This window comes from Hippoglossus stenolepis, chromosome 3 (genome assembly GCF_022539355.2).
Source record: "Hippoglossus stenolepis isolate QCI-W04-F060 chromosome 3, HSTE1.2, whole genome shotgun sequence".
In the NCBI taxonomy this organism is placed as follows: Eukaryota; Metazoa; Chordata; class Actinopteri; order Pleuronectiformes; family Pleuronectidae; genus Hippoglossus; species Hippoglossus stenolepis.
This window is the reverse complement of record NC_061485.1, coordinates 4,981,472-5,003,784: the sequence shown is the minus strand read 5'-3', so window position 1 is coordinate 5,003,784 and position 22,313 is coordinate 4,981,472. Positions and strand designations below refer to the sequence as shown.

Below are 22,313 nucleotides of genomic sequence, written 5' to 3'. Positions count from 1 at the left end.
CACAGAATTTTGAGATGTGATTGTGTGAGAATATTTTAAGACAAAGTGCTTTTAAATTGACCCAACAAACAGGATGAGGAGATAATAAAGAATTTGACTTGACAGATCTCAGATAATACCCCCCCCCCCGTTGTGTTTAATGTGGCTGAAGGTTCAGATGTGTAGACAGAAAAGGAGCCAAATTCATCAATGGGCGTTTCAGTAGGCTAAAATTTATTTAACAATTCAAGCAACTTGTTTGACCATATTAAAAATAATAAATACTTATATTGAAACCATTAAGTTTACACGTGGTCTAAAATGAGTTATAACGGCTGTTTAAGAAGGCGAAGAAGAACCAGCCAAAGAATCACTTCTGAAAGAATTAACAAGCTAAATGTAATTAATAACTTTTTTTTAAAGTGACAAAGCCAACACTGAATATCAGTGATGATAAATTATTCTTGATATTAATGACTAAGTGATATAACATGAACTCAACTGTGTCGTTCATGTTTTTGTTGATTTTCACTGATCTCCAGTAAACTCCAGTTACTCGTGATTTCATTCAAATATTAAAAATGAAGTATTTGCAGTTCTCAAGCATCTTTAACCAGGTGACTGGAGGTCAGAGGTCAGGGGCTCCAGCGCAGGTCACACACGAGGGCGATGTGGTCAGACGGGTGAGCCACACTGGGCAGAGCCTTATAGGTTGTGACCTCCTGGTGACTGGGCAAAGGAATCATCTGCTCCACCTGCACGAACGCACACATGTACATCATGTTAGCTTCCTTGGTTAATTATACAAACAACACAACCCAATTAGAACTGTATAATCAAGCAATTTTATCTTTGCCAAGGATGTTATGTTTTCATCTGCAGGTTCCAAATAAAAATCTTGATCTAGAGAATTTAAATCTGGGTTCATGAGGAGTTGGGCCATGGTTGAGGTATTTGCTCTACTGAGTTATATTTCAGTACAAAGATTTAAAACAGTAATAAATAAGTAAATAATGTAAATTTTCATTTACAGATTTTCTCACATATAGCTCGTATACATTGGTTAGAACCCTGTCTGGTATCAGTGTTAGTACCTGCATGCTGTCGGGCTGTATGAAGATGTAATCCAGGCAGCCGTGAAATCCCCCCACATAGTTGGTGTAGGCCGGCTGGCCGCAGGCGCTCAGCAGCGGGGGGAAACCAGAGAGCAGCTCCATGCTGCAGGACTCCTCCGGCCCCGAGCTGCTCCAGTCTGCGTGCTGCTGAGGAACCACCACCTCAGTGACCAGCTGGAACACACCTGACACGGCAGGAGGAGACGAACAAAGATAATGTGAGCAGCTATTACAATAAGATGGTGTTTCTACTGAACAGATCCACGGATGCAGTCAATATTAAAACACTGCAATCAATGAGGCCAGACCTTTGGGTGGGGATTTACCTGAGGCAGGGGTGGAGTTAAAGTCTCCACAGAAGAGTAAAGGAGCTCCAGGTGCGACCTCACATATCACATGACTCAGGTGTTTGAGGGCGACGCCCATCTGGACCAAGCGAACGTTCCCTCCTTCAAAAGAAATTAATTCATTTTTCAGACATTTGTTCTCATGTAAATCATGACCATCACACTTCCTTCTCATGTCAGTGACTGAGGTGTGTTCATGTTCCGATGAGCTTTTACCTTTCGGGTGCCAGTACAGGTGAGTGTTGGCCACACACACCTTCCTGCCTGGTTTCTTCAGGTCCTCGAGTATACTGACCTGCAGGAACAGGAGATATTCATAAAGCTGAGGGTTAACGACTATGGAGCAACAAATATTATAATAAATCGGCTTTTATTTATCTATTAGTTTGACTCCTGTTGGAAATATTGTGCTCTTGATTTGTCTGCGTAAATCTTCATAACGGTAAATGCTGCATTATTAAGCCCAGAAACCATTTTTTTGTAATACTCTTGTAAGTACTAATCTGTTTCAGTTCATTTCAGTGAGTAAACTCAAAACCTGCTTGAGATGCATTATCCATCAGCAGCAGGAATGTGAGCAATTTTTTGGTTTTAACAACCTTGATGTTTGACCAAAGTATATATTCATAAAAGTATGTGGCACAAAACAAAAATAAAACAGGTCTGAGTCGTCTCCCGGACGATTCAGAGGTGAACTGTCATACTTGCAGCGAGGTGGATCTCTTCAGTATTCTGTCCTTCAGGGTCAGGTCTCTGTTTGCAGAAACCCTCTCCAACAGCTCAGAATGGATGGGGTCAGAGGTCAACGCCTCACTCAGCATGATGTCATGCTGACTCAGCAGCTTGAACTTGGACCTGAAAACAACAAACAAAAAGCTGTGATATGCATAAAACAACCGGACACCAGAGAAATTAAATAAATGTTAAATCAAGATATAAGCATGTATACAAAGTCAATGTTGTCATTTAAATCAGTCCTGATTCATGTCCTGATGCAGAAACTCATCACGATGGACTGATACATCGAGGACTTTTAGTTATAGTTACCACAGAATTTACTGTATATCAAAATCACCCAAATTATCAGCTATAAAATTAAAAACACTCAACCCTACCATGACATGAATTCACACTTATAGAGAAACATAATTTATGTGCCATGTGACCCAATCAAATCGTGACTACCCTCAAAATCGTGCCACTGATATTACATCAGGTCAGACTAAACTACACCTGCAGACCTGACCTGCGGTAGAAGGTGCTCAGTCCTTCATGCTGCCTCTCCTTCAGCTTGAAAACTCCGTCCAGACCGAAGGCATCAAGAGACGGAGTCAGACTGTCCTCAAACACCCCTGAAGAGAGCAGAGACACATCCATCATATGACGTCAGCTCACAGAAAAGTTCTAATAACTCATATATCAAACTGATTCAAGGGAAAAGTAATAAAACATGAAATTAATAAATATCCGACATTGTGATAATTAAGTGAAACCAAATAGGAATTTGATTGATACATATATAAATCTGTATGATGCTTAGAATGTTTCAGGTTTCTTGCTGACACAACTCTTAAGTCCTATGGTTAACTTATCACTAAGATTGTTGATCCATTTCAAATTACGTGGTTGTTTTTTGTTTACCTTGGTCGACCTCCTGCAGACAGATGATGTCAGCGTTGTATCCAGCCAGCTCCTTCTTGACCAGGCTCTGTCTGTAGTCCAGCTGCAGAGCGTACGGGGCGCAGTACGGGTAGAGCACCGTCTTGGACAGTTCTGTCTGGGCGTAGACATCTGCAAGGATGTTGTAGGACACCACCCTCATAGTGGGCCACTCCGCCTCTTTGACAGTGTACGCGTGTCTGTCGTCAAACGTGCACATGCCTGGTCCGGCCTCCACGGCTCCCACAGAGACCAGCTCCTTGGCCAAGCCACTGCGACTTCCATCTTTGGGTGTGCAGCGCAGTTTGAGTCTGAAGCCAATGTCGTTGTTGGACGGGATGTGGACTCTCCCACATCCCACCTGAGTCCAGCTTGGATCCTGACCTTCGACCTCCCCAGCAACTTCAGGGCTGAGACAAGAAGAACAAGATAAGGACAAATGTGCTGGATGACCCGACACTTCTTCAACTAAAATATATTACAGCTGAGGCTGTTTTACTCGTTTTTAATCAGTTCTGCTTTCTCAACAAGGGTTTTCTTTCTCTGGACTTGGTACATTGTGGTTGAGAGGGTGAAAAAGTGAGTTTTTTGTGCTTCCATAAATAAAACAAGGCTTTTACACACATTGCTGATATGGTCCCGATGTGACAAGTCAGAGTAAAGTGGATTTAGATGTTGAACTGGTGTGATGGGGTCTAGATGAGGAATAGTCTCTAAAGGAACTCTTCATCATGAACACTGTTATTTAAATAATACCTGTACCTTGTGTCTGGGCCCGTTTCTCTGAACCAGGTCAACTCGCACTCTTGCAGGTCCCCGAACTCCACCTCCAGTTTGGGGCAGACTGGGAACCCGGCCAGCAGAGACACCGGGAGCTCGGCGGTGGTGAAGGTGGGTGAGTTCCTCTGCACCGAGTACTGAACGTCTCCCACCTGCAGCACGGCTCCGTCCCGCCAGGCCTCCGAGTTCACCGCCGTGTCGGGCACCTCGTCCCCGCCGAAGAACAGCTTCACCACGGCGGCGGGCGGCGGGGCTTCGCTCGGCTGCTGCGACTTGTGCTTCTTGGACTTCTTCGCCTTGCCCTGGCCCTTGGCGATGCCGTTGGAGATCCGGGCCAGGACCTTCGCCAGCGGCTCGTCCTGGTCCCGCAGCATGCGCTTGTTGCTGCCGTCCAGGGTGAAGGAGATGGTGAGTTTGGGTTCCCCGGGGAGACACCTCACCACGGCGGGCTCCATCCTGCCGAGGAGGCGGCTGCAGGCTCGGGTCACAGTCTTCGGGGAGGAGAGGAGCAGGCGGCGGGGGAACAGAGCGAGGGCCGCGGGGAGGCGGTTCAACATGAAGTCCCCGGGGCCAGCGAGGGGTCAACCGGGCAGAGGTAGACTGACGAGAGGCGGCGAGAGGCAGGTAGAGTCATACAGCTACACCGGTTAGCCACATGCTAACAGGGGGAGACACACACTAAAACCCGCGAGTTAGACTCAACCTCCGGCGGTTTGTTTCAAAACTAAACTACACAAAGGGTTCGTGAATAAAACCGCAGCGTAGATCAACGCGTGGTGTTTAATATTAAAAAGTTTGAACAGGAACTGTCAGCACTTCCCTGAGGTCAGCGTGGGTTTCCACCTGCTTCTGTGGTGTTTGTTTCATCATAATCAAAACAGCTGGTAGGTGCATTACTGCCACCTATAGGACTGGAGTGTAAAATCAAGAGATTATACAGGAGAAATAGATGATTTTAGCTGAATCGCTTTATTGATAATGATAATAATAAATTATAATCACCTATTCATTTATATTTTTTTAGATTCTCCTTGTGTTTAAATTTCATGTTTACTTTACTGGTGTCTATTTTTGACTGTCCCCTTTGCTGTAACACAGTAAATTGTTGTGGGGCTAATAAAGGATTATCTTATGTAATACTACTACTACTACTACTACTACTACTTCTACTACTAATGCTGAATGTACTGAGGCAGCAGACTAAAGAGCAAGAGGAGACAGGTTCTACTGCGGGCAAAGAGGTGGTGATCACACTGTATGCAAAGGCATTTGTGAAGGGATTAAACTTAATCATTTGGCAAAGGTAAGGACATTTTAAAACAGCGATGTTCTTAAGGTGAAAGGGTGAAAGAGGGAATTGCATTCAGACAAAGAGTAATGAAATCAGGACGGGTTCCATCAACAGACTCAAATCAGTAGGTCAATTCAATTATCACTTCTTCTTTACTCAAAAATATTTTCTTCCACAACTGCCATTATAATACTCTATGTCCAAATAAAAGTCTTGGCTTTAGCTTTGTTCAATGAAGAGTCATGTGAGACGCTGAGTCGGCAGCTGCTAAACGTTTTTACGCTCTGTGACAAGAAACACAGAAAAATTATAAATACATATAATAAATACAATTGTCAACGGATATCTAGAGAAAAACAGAGCAAACCAAATGACGCATTTTTAAAATAAATTTATAATAAAGACAAATACAGCAATTCACCGATAGACAAATTACAAAACTCTATAAATATATGTTTCAAAAAGCAAATCCTGAGCAGAAAGTTCCATCATACCAGAGGTTTGGTGTCAGATGTCAGCAGTGTGTGTGTGTGTGTGTGTGTGTGTGTGTGTGTGTGTGTGTGTGTGTGTGTGTGTGTGTGTGTGTGTGTGTGTGTGTGTGTGTGTGTGTGTGTGTGTGTGTGTGTGTGTGAGAGAGAGAACAGTCTCTATTTATCTCCTTGGTTTTACTCCAGAATATTTTTCTCTGCCATGTTTTCCACATAGCAGTGTTCAGGCTGCTCAGGGGTTTGTGGGTAGTAGACGTCGGCCTTGTGCTCGTCGTCGTGCTCGATGTGCTTCAGGTGGATGACCATGTGCAGGGCGTAGGCCAGGACCAGCAGCAGGATGAGGGAGGTGACGAGGCCCATCAGGATGGCTGGCGTCAGGAAAGTGGCGCAGTCGCTGGCGGGAGAAAACTTACCGGAGGTGACGTTGAAGGCCTGAATCTGAGGAGAGGGAGGAGACATTTTCAGAAGTAATCAAAAATTGTAGTGTGATGGTTCAAAGACATCCTCCCTGGTGTTGAGGTGCAGTAAGTGTGTGTCAGTGACTGGTACCTGGAAGTCGGTGAAGGTGATGGTCCAGCGGCGGGCGTGGTCGGTGCTGGGCAGCAGCAGGGCGCTGTGGCGTTGCAGGTTGCTGACATGGAGGCAGTGGTAGGAGGAGGAGGCTGGAGCGTACACCTCGCTGGCATTGAACACAGCTTCCTCAGACGTGTTGTAGAGCAGAGAGACGCTGTCCACGGAGAACCACCACTGACCGGACGACTCGTAGAAGGTGTTGGACAGCTGCAGTCTGACACCAGGGGGACGAGAGAAGACTGTGAATCCAGACTTCACATGTATGCTCCACTTGGCTCTTCATCTTTAACACATTAGACCGTGGACTCAAAGAAACACAACGTGCGTTATGAGGAGTAGTTCTGAATAGAATCATAACTTGTGTTAACTTCACAGGGCAACTTTTAATCAGACATATTCATGTAGATCTGTCTTATCAGTATTGTTGCCTTTTTGATCACATGATTGTCGTTTATTACCTCCAACAAGAAAACACGTTTTTAGCCTGTTTGTGTTTATTTGTTAGCTGGATTACATAAAAGCTACAAAACCCATTTTCACCAAACTTGATTGAGGGATTGGGCCTGGACTCTGGAAGAACCCGTTTGTTGTAGTTGTGAATTAAAGAAACATCCTCGCCAGAATATGAGGGGATGATCGTGATGAATAACGATGCTTTATGACATATATATTTCTATCATAATAGCTGGATACTTGTTGGGCCTTGGTGGAGGTTTGCCTTATAGTTTGGTGTATATACGGCAAACAGGGGGTATGACTAACCTGATTGAAAGGCCTCTCAAATCCTCCACGTCTCCAAACCTCATGAGCAACCTTCAGAAACACACACACACGTGATTGTTACCTTGTGACTTGATAACCCAAAAACATTCTGTCTCTTTGACTCTATTATCAACATCCTTCCTCTGTTTTGACTTATTTTCAGGTGTGTTTCAAGGGACTTTCGGGGCCCAAGGCAAACAGGACCTGAGGGGGGGGCATACATCGAAAAGTTTTTGTTTAAACCCCCACCACCAGAAAAACATCAGTGTTGTCTGATGCTGTTGAGGTTGTGTGCACATCAGACAGACAGGCAGACGGCTCATGCAGACAGACAGGTGGACAGTACATACGTTGCCTTGTCCTGGCGGCAGACAGACTGGCTGGTGTCCACAGGTTTCTGAGGAGAGAACGCTCGCTCTGTCAGGTCCAGCTGCTTCTGCTTCTCGAGGCGCAGAGACAGTCTCCTGGCCTGGAACATGACGCACGGCTCCCCATCAGAGAACACCTGCAGGGGAGACACAGGTGCAACGTGGTGGATTTACAAATGTGATGAGCCTGAACTTTTCATTTTATGCAGCTTCATACTCTTACATTCAGAGGGATTAGTTTTACTCTACTAGTTTGTACATTGTTTCATACCCTTACACCTGATGAGCTGAGAAAATGATCCTGCTAAATCAGATATTTAAAAACCTCTCGTCACCAATATGGTGAATTAATGGTATCAAAGCTAAAAACTTTATCTTCTCGTGAAAAGTTAAGATGTTTTTTTCTCACAGGACAGTGACGCTAAAAACATGTGATGATCCCACAGATCATCTTAAAGCGAAACTGACATTTCATGAAATCATTTTGTTCTTTGTCGTATTGACGTCACATGAGAAGATGGATATAAGTTTCATGTCTGCGTGCAGGGACCAGGTCCAGGACATGACCGGGAACATATAGGTAAGTCATGTGTGAAGTGAATTACGCCACCTTGAGGGGAGGGAAGGGTAGAGCAGCTCCTGGAACCTGAAGTAACTTCCTCTGTGGAGACTGAGGAGGAGGCTGGAGACAGAAAGTTTGATATTTCATGTGAGAATAAAATCACATGAATTCACAACCTTTGTTACAATAAAGGTTTTCCCTCTCAAACCTCATCAGACCTTCTGTCTTTCCTACTTCACTCCTTTCTTTTCTTTCTCCCTTTCATTCTCTTTTCTCAACTCATGAATCCCAGATCTACAAGCAGTGAAATGAAACTTTCTTTCACGATCACAACACTTTCTTATTTTTAAGCGGGTATTACATTGATTGTTCACCTCTAATCCCCAAAAATTAGTAGAAGACCTAATTCACCTGCAGCATTTGTCTGATTGTTTGCTCTGTGTCCTCCATCCACATCCCTCCATCACTGTGTGTGACCCCTTCATCTGCAGAGGAAATAACAAAATGTAACTTTAATGATGGGTAGATAGATAGATAGATAGATAGATAGATAGATAGATAGATAGATAGATAGATAGATAGATAGATAGATAGACAGATAGATATATAGATACTAACCATGGATTGGAGCGACAGCAGCTCTGTAAACAAAAAAACAACAGGAGAGTCAATAAATAACTGATACAAAAAGATAATGTTCCTCATTACTTCTTTTGCAAAACAAGGTTTAGCTCCTCTTGTTTTCTGGGTCAGAGCTCAGGACTGTGGATTGAGGGATCAAATTGATTACATAATCATACAATCAGAGTTCACACACACACCGGTCATGAAGGATGGGGTGGCTCTCGGCCAAGAGGAGATTTTGCAGCTTCTCCCTATTTTTCCACGAACAGCTGCACACTGTGAGAAATGACACAGCCTGAACATCTGTTGACACGTCATTATCGTCTCATTAAAGTTTGGTTTGTCTCAACGTCATTGTCAGAGAAGAACTTCTACACTGAAGGATTCTGCAAAAACCTCAGATTGTGTCTCATGACCATCTTGTTTGGTTGGTGTTTCAAATCCAGTTCAACACTTTTGCAGGTAGCAGGGTTGAGAAAATATTGTGATGTGCTTCACCTCCATCCAAAACCTTCACCTCCATCCAAAACCTTCACCTCCATCCAAAACCTTCACCTCCATCCCAAACCTTCACCTCCACATTTTTGTTTTCTGCCTCTTTACTAAGAAAACAACATTTTCCTCATTACCTCTGGACATTGGCAGTAGAAAGAAATTGCGAGGACACGACTGGGAATAATACTGGTTTGTGTCAATCTGATTGAGTGCAATGAACTCTCCTTTTCGCTCCAGGCAGTGAGCAGCTCATTTAGCTCCTTTTGGCTTTTTGATACACGTAAGCTTCAGTCTCTGTGTTCTGCTGTGATATAAAACACAGAAAATCCTCATTTCAAAGGCTTTTTCGCTTCTTTGCAAATACTCAGTTGTCTTCATTGTTGTCATTTAGATTTCTGTCTATCAACGAATTGTTTCTTGCTGGGCTGACGCTTCTTCCTGTGCTCCTCAAACGACCACATAATAAATTTAAAAAATCACAGTTTTGAAGAAATGAAAAAGAATAAATTAATGAAATCCCACACAGGGCAGGTGGTCAATGGGAACACATCCATAATCTTTGAGCTGAACGTGTCGGGAGTCAAAGATTAGATAGTCAGGAGAGGTCAAACACAACAACTCTAATCTTCAAACTGCTTCATATCTCTGCCTCTGTTCGTCTCCACCTACCTGTCAGCGGGCGGCCGGTCGAGGCAGGTAGACGACTGCAGATGGAGGAGGAGAGAGAGGAGGAGGATGCTGCAGTGTTTCCACGGCGAAGCCATCGCTGTGGCGACCAGAGTGTGATGCCAGCACACACACTCTGTCCCCCTCTCCTCCTCGTAATCTACTTTAATCAGCCCACTGTCTTTAAGCCCCCTTGTCAGACCCATGAATCATCCAATCAGAGAGAGAGTGACAGGGGCAGGCAGGGTGGACAGGACCCGCCCACCGGTTAAAGACATCTACTGTTCACATATTTTCTCATTTCAGGTCAATTCAGTCAACAATGAATCTCAGCAGATTAAAGGTCGTAGTGAGGATGACACTGACAGAGCAACATTCACCAGATATATTGGGTCAATTTTATCAACATACACTGACAGTACAGAAATGTGAAAGAATGAATCTGTACTTACTGACACATGTTTTAAAGCAATATTTTAAAAAGCTTGAATATCCTAAAAGGACCTAATCCCTTTTCCAGACAGGGAACACATAACATCACTGACTTAATCTGCCTGTTTGTAATCCAGACACACAGGTGTCTGGATCTCTATGGGAAGAGGAAATTGAGGTGTCACAGCAGCAACAGGAACATGAGGCAGGTAAACACAGTGTATTTACAAACATATATATATATGCTTGTATGTTTATATATAAGTTGTATGCTTCTGCCAGCCAGTGCAGTTTCAGTCTACATACATTTTATTTCAAAACTCATATGAAGCCACAGTGACTTTTGACCATTCAAATTCAATCAGCTGAAGTAGGGTTAATAATTTGTTGAAATCGTCTTCACGTCCCAATAGCCATCAAAAAAGTCTGAAAAAAATATTACAGCTGGACTGTAATATACACAACAAATCATTTCATTCAGGTCAAATAAAATCAAAGTCAACTTAAAATATGTAGTTTTACTAATTGACTACTTCAGAACGTATATATATGTTCTTCTGACTTTTTGATTTAAAATGCTGCACTGAATGAATTAAACTCTAAAGTTCCAAAGATTAACAAGAAGACTTTCCAGCACGGTGAGATTCTGGTTGTAATGTTATACTTATATTATAATTCTGTTTTTATTAAAACAGTTTAATGGAGGGTTTGTTCTGTTGTCATTTAAGCAGGAAGCAGTTTATGTTGCTGTTTGGTTGTATTGTGTTGTACAGACAGGTGTGTCTGTTGTTTACCTCTAATAAGGGTCTGAACAAAATAAAAATAAAAAAAACCCATTAAATGAAAGTTTGGATTAACCTTTATAACATTTATTCGTGTTCTCTGTATATTAAGTTGTTTTTGTCTGAATAAAAAGGAAAATTTAATAACAAAATAATGACAAAAATAATGACAAAAATAATAAGTATATAACAAATTTAAAAAAAAAAGAGAAATCAGAAGCGCACCTAAAGAAGTGATCATTTTGGTCAGGCACATTGAGTGGCCACGCCCGGCCGGGGTCCTCAGAACTCGACTTTTAGCGCGGTGCACCCTGGGTCCTTCCTTTCGGTCCCAGGCTCGCTTGTGAAAACATGGGTGAGCGTCAAACTTCAGCAAATATGTCGAGTTATTGCGCAGATTTCACCGATTTTTCGCACCGGTGCTGTTTACGAGATTCTTACGCACAAGCCTCGATGTTTTAATGTCGGTTAAAATCCTCCGGTAGCTCAGAAATCTCCCCGTTAAACATTCGCTTTCCGCCGCAACGTGGAGCGGCCATAACCCGTCCGAGACCCGGGGCGGCCAGTTAGCACGGCTAGCTTAGCATTCAGTCCTGTCCTACTCTTCTTTAAAGCTGCTGCCGCTTAATATCAAAGTGATTAATTAAATAAATGCGTTAACCCCCGCTGTCCTATTCTCTCGCGTCAGATCGAGAAGGAGCTTCGTTAGCTTCACGTTAGCTTCACGTTAGCATGGGTTAGCTTCGTTCACCTCAGCACAGGTTGATAGGAGCTGCTGGTCTTTAAGGGGGTTAACTGTTTATTTACACATCCAGAACAATTACTGTTTTAAAAACCCAATCTTCATCTTCTCAAACCTTCTGTAGTGGTTGTGATGAAGAGGTGGAAGGAAGCTGGATTCAGTTTCAGGGTCCTGGTGATTTGAGTGTTTCCTCTGTCACGTAATCATCTCTCACCAGGAAACAGCCACTGATCACGTTTTCAGTACTATGAGTGGTTTTCTGTTCATGACACCGACACGTTAGAAGATGCAGTTCGTTAATTGGGCTGTAAAGATGTAGTCAAGTCACACCCGGAAGATATTTAACTTTGACAGGGTGTCACTTCAGTGTCATCCAGTTTGTCTCTCTGGTTGTGCCTGTTTAGTCTTGGACGGCTTCTATCCCTGACGGTTAAGACACTTCGAGACTTTTCCAGATCTTTGCATCCTACTGAGTCTGTATTCTTCGTCCTTCTGCTTTGGTATTAATTGCTGCTGCTCTTTGTGTCCTCAGGAAAGTGTCGTGGTCTGCGTACTGCCAGGAAGCTCCGTAACCACCGTCGTGAGCAGAAATGGCACGATAAACAGTACAAGAAGGCCCATCTGGGCACAGCCCTGAAGGCTAACCCCTTCGGAGGAGCCTCTCACGCCAAAGGCATCGTACTTGAGAAAGTGTGAGTACCACACGTCCTCCTGAACTGGAGACCACTGGGGGTGAAATCATTTTAAGTCCGAAGAAGATTGGAGTCCTGTTTTTTTGGGTCTTGGGACTCTGGTGCATTTGATATCACTGTTGACGAGGCCAGATGCAAGTTTTAGTCATCGAATGAAAGGATATAAGTTTGATGAGTGTTTTGTGTTTTCTCTGCAGAGGAGTAGAGGCTAAGCAGCCCAACTCTGCCATCAGGAAATGTGTGAGGGTGCAGCTCATCAAGAACGGAAAGAAGATCACCGCCTTCGTCCCCAACGACGGTTGCCTCAACTTCATTGAGGTAAAACGCCGTTGATGCGAAAATCCTTTAGGAACATTAAGCTAGAATAAAGTCAAACTAAGTGTGATACAACTTTAATTCAGTGCCTGGTAAATGATTTAAATTGTACAGCTTGCAGCCTGGTGTCATCACATCTTGGTCTCGAAGCTTCAGCTAATTTATTCTGTCGTTTTTCCAGAATCTATACGTACACATGACTTATTGGACTGAATCTGTTCTATGTAGCGGTCTAAATGTGACAGTGTCTCATTGGTCCTAATTTGAAACTTAGCTTTTAACTGTACAAGTCACTTTGGGTTGTTTGACATTGTCTCTCAGTCCTGTCTTTTGTCTTCCTCTAACCACCTGTCTCTTCTAACCACGTCTTTGTCTCTGCCTCCCGTCCTGCAGGAGAACGATGAGGTTCTGGTGGCAGGATTTGGCCGTAAAGGTCACGCTGTGGGTGATATTCCCGGAGTCCGTTTCAAGGTGGTCAAGGTTGCCAACGTCTCCCTGCTGGCTCTCTACAAAGGCAAGAAGGAGAGACCCAGGTCATAAACAGTTGATGCAGAAAATAAAATAAAAACGTTTTCAATTACAATCTGGTTTCATGTTTTCATTGTCACGTGCACTTGTTTCATGAATATTTTCCCTTTACGGTCATTCAGGACTTTTCCAAAAGCAGGATGTTTAGGTTGCTTGTTCCTTTTTAAATCCTTTAAGATTCTTTTATTTTCAATGAACAGCATCTAAATAGCACTTGAATCCAAAAGGTTGTATAATCTCAGTTCATCCATTCACACACACTAATGGGTACTGGGCAGTTTGCTGACCACCTGGGGTTAAGTGTCTTTACAGGGACATTTCAACATGTGACTCGGACTTCCAACAGATAATTCATGTAAACTGAATGTTAGTCTTGTTAAACTGAAACATGTCTGGGGCATCAGACACAAGAAAGTTTGCTACATCTGGTTGTGCAGGAGTCACAGCAGCCAGATTGTTTAACATAAGACAACTGAGCGATACCACGATAAAATGAGGGTTGTTGCTCATTAACATGCAAATATCCATTGAGTAAAACAACTTATTCATAATTGGGTCATTCTGTGTTTTCCTGTCCTGAGTGGCGTCTCGCCCCCCCCCCCCTTCTTTCCGGGGCCATAAAAGTCATGTTTACTGAGTCACTTGGGTTGATTAATTTGAATAAATGCAGATTGATAAAACAATTTGATCTAAATGTTCAGGCAGGTTGACGTCCTTTTCCCAAGACATTTATTATTCCTGATCATGTTTTCACCTGCTGTGAATCCTTTATAAACTATTCTGCCACAAACACACAGACGTCCAATGTGTTGTATAAATAATGACGCTGCCATGTGTAGTCACCTGTTAATAATGAATTTTAAAATTATGAACTACAAACAGTGTCCTGCAAAGTCAATGTTAATTTTCTTTATGTAGCACATTTAAAACAACCTGGTTGAACTAAGTGCTTCAAGGTATTAGGCACAACAAGAAGACGGCAACACGCTAATAAAAGTCACACCCACTGTCTGTTGATCAGTTCACTGCATAAACTTAGCTGCAGAGTAAATATAGCAACAAGTGTCCTCTCCCCTGTTTCACCCCCCCGAGTCCTGCAGCCAAGTAGGTAAACCAGAAGATGTCTGAGACTCACATGAACCTGCACCTTTTTCTCTGAAGGATTATTACCACACTTTAATGTTTACCAAGACAGATGAGTGAGTCCAGTGGGGAAATCTGACAAACCCTGTGAGGAACATGGATTTGTTGATGTAACCTAAAGACGAACAGCTCTGGTTTCAGTCCGACGTCACAGGAAACCTTCCATCTCCTCAACAACAACAGATCCTCCTTTAATCTGCAGCGACTCCACAACTGAGCAGAAGGAACCAACATAACAACTGGAAACCACAAGGTAAAACAAAAAAAATCAAGTGACATCTGTCTGCACAAGATGAGATGAACTGCCTCGTGGGTCCAGCTGATTTTACTGAGTAGTTTTTAGTGTTTGTAAATTGTGCGTTGAGCATATTTTTCTGTCCTGGAGGAAAGTTTGAAACCTCAGGAGTTACAGCAGCAGACTGATGCACATGGTTTTGGAACTTGGCCTTTCCTGTTCTGGTGTCCACATACCTTTGGCCATGTAGTGTCCACGATGCACAGCAGAATCATCTGCTTTAGGGTTAGTGAAATAAAGAAATACAGATTTCCCCTCCTCTTTGAACAGGGTCAGGACCCTTCCTGTGGACAACATGGAGTATCAGCGACTCGGCTTAGAGGAGGAGGAAGAGGAGGATGACGATGCTGCGACTCAGTACATGATAGAGCAGAGTCTGCTGGAGAGCAACAAACAGAAAGAAACAACACGAGACGACAGGAGGTCAGTGGAGCAGAACACAGAATAAAACCAGCTGCTCAGGTTCTTTTAATAAATAAATCCAACATGATCAAAGTTCTGCTCGTTCCTTCACTGTCGTCATCACAGATCATCATCATCAACACTCAGGTTATTTTTTATTAAAGCTTATGTTCTTTAACTACACTGAGAAAAGACATTAGTTCAATTGGTCACACACAAATAAATTAAGTTTGCTCAAAGTGTTATTAACACAATTGATAGTATTCATAATAATATATTTAAGTTTTCCCCAAATTCTCTTTTCAGTCTCTAAATATTGTTTCTCATAAAGAAAACTACTGTAGGAGGTCCACAAATTACAAATTAAATCTAAAATTGAGGAAACTAAACACATTAATAAATGATAATTAAAATTGTTTGTAAAAAGAAATAGGAACTCTATACTTTTTACTCAATCTCCCATCAGTTTGTTTTTACGTGATCAACAATCAGTGGATAAATTCACTGATTAATTTATCAAATCATTTATTTTACTCTTGTTTGTTTCACAGCTTCATTTTATTTTGAAAATCGTCTATTTCTTTTCCTATAATTAAAGATATAAAATAAGTTGTAATTCATTTTATCAACTGATTGGTGGTAAATAATAAAATTCATGTTTGGAGGTAAAAAGGAAATATAAGTTTGGGATTGCCTTTTTTTCACTATTTTTATTGTTTAATATAATTTTGTTAGATCTTTCCTCTTTCCCCTCACAGGTCTGGATGTGACTCTGCAGGAAGCAGCTCACTCTTCTCTGCTATAAGACAAGGTGAGGGGGGGGGGAGAACACAGCAGGATGAAGCCTTCTGTTGTGATTTATTATTAAAGAAGTTATTAAACTTTCAGGTATTTTGTTTTTCATCTTTCCATGTGCGACTCCTGTCTAACTCCGGGTCTTAAATACAAGTACAGGTGAAGTTCAATGATGAGTGTGGTTCAAAGTGCCCGAACAGTCAATTAAAAAGTCAATTCAAAGTTGATGCGTCTTGCTGCAGTGGTGTGGCCACAGTCAGCAGGGGGCACTGGCCCAGTCAGCAGGCTGGTGCACTGGTGTGGCCACCAGTCAGCAGGCTGGTGCACTGGTGTGGCCACCAGTCAGCAGGCTGGTGCACTGGAAGTAACAAAAACAATACACATGTTAAACCCCTTTCCCAACAGAAAACACCAGAACTACTACCAGTGCCACAGCAAACCACCAATGATAATAACCAGAAATGAACAGGTGAACTCCCACTGGACCGGCCGCTCCGGTGACCCGGGCCCAACAACAGCTGCAGCTCTAAAAAACATAAAAAAGGCAGATTAACACTTTGCTTAACATACTGAAATACAGGAAATAAAATATAAAATGAATATAAAATAAACAACAATCAGCACTTTTCACACCTTGTCTTTTCCAGTTGTCTCTTCATAGTTCATTGACGTCTCTTAATATCCAGTTTATACAATTTCTGTATTCATTATTTTTTTAAAGTCTTCACGGGTCAGGAAAGAAAATCTCTGAATTTGGCTCCGCCTGGAGGCAACGTAATCGTCCCACATAATCAGAACAAATCAGAAACTATCATGTTCCTTCTAAAACACAAGAAAGATATTGAGACCAAGGTCTTAGAAGAACTTTTTTTTTATCATTGATTAATCTGTGGTTTCTTTTCCTACGTAAACAAAAATACCCATGATAATTTCCCAAGGCCCAAGGGAGCATCTCCGACTTTCTTCTTTCATCTGATATTCAAATTATAATGAGATAAAACACAGAAGAGCAGAAAATCACATGAATATTTGGCCTTTTCTTACGTACTTAACTTATTAATACATTTCTACTTTATACTAATGAGGTCAAGCAGGAATATTAGACTCAAATACTTTTCTTTCTATCATCATCCGTGAAATTTCTCTTTCCACTTAAGGAGTCAAAGTAAAACTGAGAGACTAAAGTTTAACCTGTGAAAACTAGAAGCCTCCAGTGCAGTGAAACATCTGAATATCAGAGTAATTCAATTTGACTGTGAACACGTCTGGAGCGAAGCTGTAAGTTATCGTCTGTGTCCAGGTGACGAGAAGCTGTTGAAGGATCTGAGCGTCCAACAGAAGGATCGGTTTCTCCAGACGGACGACAGAGGCTGGATTCCTCTTCACGAAGCAGCAGCTCAGAGCAACCAAACCATCCTGGAGCTCACGTTCAGAGGTTTGAATCTGCTCCACCCTGCAGGTGGAGGCCTCCGTCAAACACGGCAACTTCAGTCTGTGTGGATTCTCTTCCAGATCACTAAAATCTAATCAGTCAACTTTGTAGTCCCAGTAACAACTGGTCAAAATTAGAGGATGTTTCCTGATGGCAGAGTTGAAATATCATGTTTGTTAGGCCTCTGTGACCTTTGACCTTTCCAGCTTCAGGTCCAGAGTCTGTGGAGCGTCGGACTTTTCGTGGTCAGACTCCTCTCTTCCTGGCCGTAGAACAAGGTCTGATAGAAAACGTCTCCTTCCTCCTCAAACATGGATCCCAGCCGGACAGTCAGGGCCTCGAGGAGGACTCAGCGCTGTTTGTAGGTACGACCACCGGCAGCTCACCTCCTCAAAACCTGAGCTTGTGTTTGAGGAAGAGGTTTCCGAAAGTTTCATGCTTCCTGATTCTCCAGCATCATAAACTATTTCAACAAAACCTTATTTTATTGTCTTGTAAACATCACAAAAACATTAATTTGTTTGTAGTATTCTCAGCAAACAAACAGCAGAGCAGCTCATAAATGTCCCAGACATTCACATGAACAGTGTCAGATATCATGTGTCTGACTCTGTCCCTGTGCAGCCATTCGTTCAGACCGTCCAGACCTGGTGAAGCTGCTGCTCCAGCACGGCTCCGTGGTGAACCAGGAGGGCTGCCACGGACGCCGACCCCTCCACGAGGCCTCACGTCTGGGCAAAGCTCCGCTCGTGACCCTGCTGCTGGACGCCGGAGCCCGGCCCGACCCCCATAGCCACTACAGCCTCACGCCACTGGCACTGGCGGCACAGGCCGGACACCTGGAGGTGGTGCAGACGCTGCTGAAGAAAGGTGAGAGAGCGTGGGGGGGGCTCCAGGATCACAAAGTTCAACCAGAACCACTGGTTAGAGTTTGGACAGTTGATAAAAGGACTGAGAGAGAGTCTACGTTAGGGACTGTATGAATGTAAGAAAGAAAGAAAGGAGACTATAAATAACTGATTATTATGAAACTGATTATTGTGGATTCAAAATGAATTGAGGACTAATACAGACAATTAGAAATGGCAACTTACATTGTTTTCATTAACATTTTAAACTTTCACTACTTTACTGCCTTATCTGTGATTGTGTCGTTCAAACTTTTCCAGAAAGTATCGACTGTAAATCAAATCAAATACATTTCTCTATATTTTTTATATTCTATTTCTATTTTATTGCACATTTTTTATTTTTATTTAGAATTCATCACTTGAGTGGAATCAATAATGTTTATCTCTATGATTTGGACTCATCACTGTCACACAGAACATGTTTCTGTGGGTCACACGTGTTGTAACGTGCAGTGTGTGTGTGTGTGTGTGTGTGTGTGTGTGTGTGTGTGTGTGTGTGTGTGTGTTGTTGTGTGTCCTGCAGGTGCAGACGTCCTGTCCCAGGCGCAGGACGAAGCCTCCGTCCTGTACGAGGCGTCTGCAGCCGGAGATCCAGCTGTCATCAGTCTGCTGCTGGAATACGGTGCCGACGCCAACGTCGCCAAACACACGGGCCACATGCCGATCCACCGCGTCGCCCACAGAGGACACCTGCAGTAAATGTTCAATTATTATGTTCTTATATACATTGATTATCTTTTTTAAAGACAAAGATTCAACATCAAAAACTACAGCATTAAATAAATGGAGCTGTCAATCAATCAAAATCTACAGGATGATTCACACAAGGGCACCATTTAAGAATAATAGTAAATACAGTAATTTAGAAATAAACCAAATAATTTAAAAATAATAAGATAAATGATTGAAGTAAACAGATGAAAACATTGTAATTAAAAGCTGTAGTGCAGCAGATGAAATGAATCAGATGAAGTACAGAGACTTTTACCAGTTGCATTATGGGAGATGTAGAATCCAGTGTTTTGTATTTGATTCATAGTACTTGAATGAATGCGTAATATTTTCAATGTTTATATCTTGTTTACGGTGTGTGTGTGTGTGTGTGTGTGTTTTCTCTTCAGAGCTTTAAAGCTTCTTATTCCTGTAACGTCAGTGGCAGAGGTGAAAGACAGTGGAATCAGTCCTCTACACACAGCTTCTGCAGGAGGACACACACACTGCATCAAGGTGTGTGTGTGTGTGTTTATTATCAAGATCAATGTGAGGTGACACACTTCAAGCCATCCCAACTCTCCCAACTCTCCCATCAGGCCTTGCTGGATGCAGGTTACGACCCCAACTTCATGCTGCACCCCAGTGTTTGCCGTAGCTATGACGACGAGGGGAAGTCGGCTCTCTTCTTTGCCGTCTGCAACAACGACATGGAGTCGGCCAAACTGTTGCTGGAGGCCGGAGCCATGACCAACCAGGACCCAGTCAAATGTCTGCAGGTGTCACACCCGTAACTTTCATGAAACATTACATTTGATATGATTCTGTTGTTAAAATACGAGTATAAAATGCAAATTATCAAAAGTATTTTGGGAGAACTAACTTATTCACTTGTTTTCTGAGTCCGACGAGAAGATCAAAATTAATATGTACTTGCTTTGCACAGAGGTGGTTGAGGATGTTGTTAGCTTAGCTTAGCATAAAGACTGGATGCTGGTATAAACAGCTAGCCTGTCCAAGTTCATAAATATACATTTAACTAAGATTCATGTCTGGAGGAGTCGCTTCATTTAGGAGTTCTTTCAAACAGCAGCGGCTTCTTTGTCAAATCTGACTCCACAAACATTTAAATGGTCGCATCCCTGAACTTTATCATTTGATGACGTTTTGTGCTGGAACTATTAATTGTTTTGGAACAACACTCGGGTGCAGTGTAGCTGCAGCGTCCTGAAGTCTTGTTGTCACATTGCGGTTGCCAGGTTTGTCTCCATGGAGTCTTTACAGAAACATATTCTGTGCTCAGTGACCACATCAGGAAACACAGTAAGACCAGGGATGTTTGTCGTTCTGTGTCCTTCAGGTCGCTCTGCGTTTGGGAAACTACGCCTTGATCCGCCTGTTGCTGAGGTTCGGAGCCAACGTGAACTATTACAGCAGAATAAACACGACCCACTTCCCCTCGGCGCTGCAGTACGCTCTGAAAGACGAGGTGCGGAGGGATATTATCACCAAAACACGTCTTCTGATTCAGATATGTTAACGTGATCAGACGCACCGGATCTACACTCGTTTAATCAGGCCTGTTTTGTCTGTGTGCATCAGGTGGTTCTCCGGATGCTGTGTAACTATGGTTACGACGTGGAGCGCTGCTTCCACTGTCCCTATGGCAACGGCTCCCACATCCCGGAAGATTACGAGGGGTGGACCAACACGGTGCTCAAAGACACCATGGTAACGAGCTGATCCGGGGAGGGGTCACACTGTGGAGGTCACTGGGGGGGGCGGGACCTCCACACCTTGTATTTAACGACACGTATTTCATAGTTTAGTTTGGCTCCTCTGGTTGTGGTTGACCAATCACAGGAGCGTGAACCAGCTGGCCAATCAGAGCAGCCGGGGCTTGATAAGAGGCAGGAGCTAAAACCAAGTGTTTGAGACAGAGGCTGAACAGAGGAGCTGCAGCAGTGGACAGTTTGAGCAGCATTTTAACCTTTTAAATAAATAACAAAACAACCTGAATATGAGCAGAATGGACTCCTTTAAATACAAAATGATTCCTCGGATGTTGTTATTCACCTTTAAGACAAAGAAATGTGATTGAGCCTTGATATTTTACAGTTCAACCATAATAAATGACTGTAAAATAAAATGAAAACAAATACAACCAATGAATTAAGGAAATACGCAGCTTCTACATTCAATGCAAACATGAAAGCACATCTCCTCTGCCGGTCATCATGCCCCCCCCCTCCTGTACCAGGTGTCTGTCACTGCAGCATCCCTCTGTCTGTGTGTCTGTACAGTTCTGTGAGCTGATCACCGTCTACTGGCTGAAGCACCTCTCCGGCCACATTGTTGGCGTCCTGCTGGACTACGTGGATCACGTGACCCTGTGCTCCAAGCTGAAGGCGGCAGTGATGGAGCAGCAGCAGTGGCCCCACATCTGCAAACTGCAAGGTGATTCAAATTAAACTTTATTGATCTCTGCCCCAAGGAAGACAAACGAATAAACTCTCCATGTCTCCATGTCCCCTCCTCCTCCTCTTCCTCTTCCTCCTCAGAAAACGCTCGCTCTCTGCAGCATCTCTGTCGGCTGCAGATCCGTCGTTGCCTCGGTCGCCTTCGCTTCCGATCTCCTGTCTTCATGAGCTTCCTGACGTTGCCAGGGCGACTAAAGGACTACATCCTGTACCGGGAGTCCGACCTGTACGGTTGCCAGGGCAACACACCGGGGGGATGCAGGAGTGAGGAGAAATCCAAATAAAACGGTTAAATATATAATATCTACAATTATTTCTTCATTTGTTTTCCACATCATATTTTACAGTTTGAGCCAAAAGAAATTAGATTTTTTAAAATAATTTTATTGTATTTTCAGATATGAGAATTGTTTATTGTTTAGCATAAAAGTAAACAGTCAAGTACACATCAGTGGATAAACTGCAACTGTGAACTAAATATTTGAAAACTATTTTAATAAAAGAAAAATCTTTTTTATTTATTAATTCTGATGACAGAAGATAAAGATAGTTTCTTATTAGATTATTTTGTTGTGATTACATTTTTACTTTTACTTTAAAGTAGTAAGACAAGTTAAATTAGTTTGATTTGTGATGAAACCAGTTTATTTCAGCCTCTGTCGGACGATGTTCAGATTTCTTTTAGGACAAATAAGCTTTAAAGATAAAGATATTAAATATTGAATGACTCAGGATTATTATTGTTGTTTATATTCGACACACTGATCTGATCTGAACTCTGCTGAGACTTCACAGAACAACAGATGTGGACGATACAGAGCAGGAGGTCAAAAAGATTACACACAGTACATTTAATAACTTCGATGGGGACGTCAGACCTCACCGTCTCCCTCCTCCGTCCAAATCCACAGACTTCCATCATCTCTGTCTTCACGAGTCTGCAT

General features: G+C 42.8%; 4 protein-coding genes across 4 annotated transcripts; 2 read left to right on the top strand and 2 right to left on the bottom strand.

Moving 5' to 3' along the window:
• Positions 1-190: 190 nt before the first annotated feature.
• pde12 (phosphodiesterase 12) lies at positions 191-4,766 on the bottom strand. Its single transcript, XM_035151872.2, has 8 exons — positions 3,863-4,766; positions 3,083-3,510; positions 2,688-2,793; positions 2,146-2,296; positions 1,658-1,736; positions 1,421-1,543; positions 1,074-1,279; positions 191-734 (listed from the first exon to the last, which is right to left on the bottom strand). Exons 1-8 carry the CDS (start codon positions 4,435-4,437, stop codon positions 615-617), a joined length of 1,788 nt encoding a protein of 595 aa, XP_035007763.1. The 5' UTR covers positions 4,438-4,766; the 3' UTR covers positions 191-614.
• Positions 4,767-5,547: 781 nt separating this feature from the next.
• Positions 5,548-9,856, bottom strand: atp6ap1la (ATPase H+ transporting accessory protein 1 like a). The gene is made up of 8 exons (XM_047339425.1): positions 9,713-9,856; positions 8,543-8,565; positions 8,336-8,409; positions 7,973-8,044; positions 7,345-7,499; positions 6,995-7,045; positions 6,209-6,446; positions 5,548-6,097 (listed from the first exon to the last, which is right to left on the bottom strand). Exons 1-8 carry the CDS (start codon positions 9,805-9,807, stop codon positions 5,837-5,839), a joined length of 969 nt encoding a protein of 322 aa, XP_047195381.1. The 5' UTR covers positions 9,808-9,856; the 3' UTR covers positions 5,548-5,836.
• A 1,336-nt stretch (positions 9,857-11,192) lies between these two features.
• Positions 11,193-13,255, top strand: rps23 (ribosomal protein S23). Its single transcript, XM_035153332.1, has 4 exons — positions 11,193-11,278; positions 12,198-12,357; positions 12,555-12,675; positions 13,066-13,255. The coding sequence occupies exons 1-4, from the start codon at positions 11,275-11,277 to the stop codon at positions 13,210-13,212; spliced, it is 432 nt and encodes a 143-aa protein (XP_035009223.1). The 5' UTR covers positions 11,193-11,274; the 3' UTR covers positions 13,213-13,255.
• Positions 13,256-14,269: 1,014 nt separating this feature from the next.
• On the top strand, positions 14,270-21,672 carry LOC118104147 (dynein axonemal heavy chain 12). Its single transcript, XM_047339136.1, has 13 exons — positions 14,270-14,596; positions 14,909-15,061; positions 15,799-15,851; positions 17,136-17,270; positions 17,474-17,632; positions 17,892-18,137; positions 18,702-18,873; positions 19,300-19,405; positions 19,489-19,668; positions 20,250-20,378; positions 20,492-20,620; positions 21,193-21,346; positions 21,451-21,672. The coding sequence occupies exons 2-13, from the start codon at positions 14,934-14,936 to the stop codon at positions 21,651-21,653; spliced, it is 1,794 nt and encodes a 597-aa protein (XP_047195092.1). The 5' UTR covers positions 14,270-14,596; positions 14,909-14,933; the 3' UTR covers positions 21,654-21,672.
• Positions 21,673-22,313: the final 641 nt, after the last annotated feature.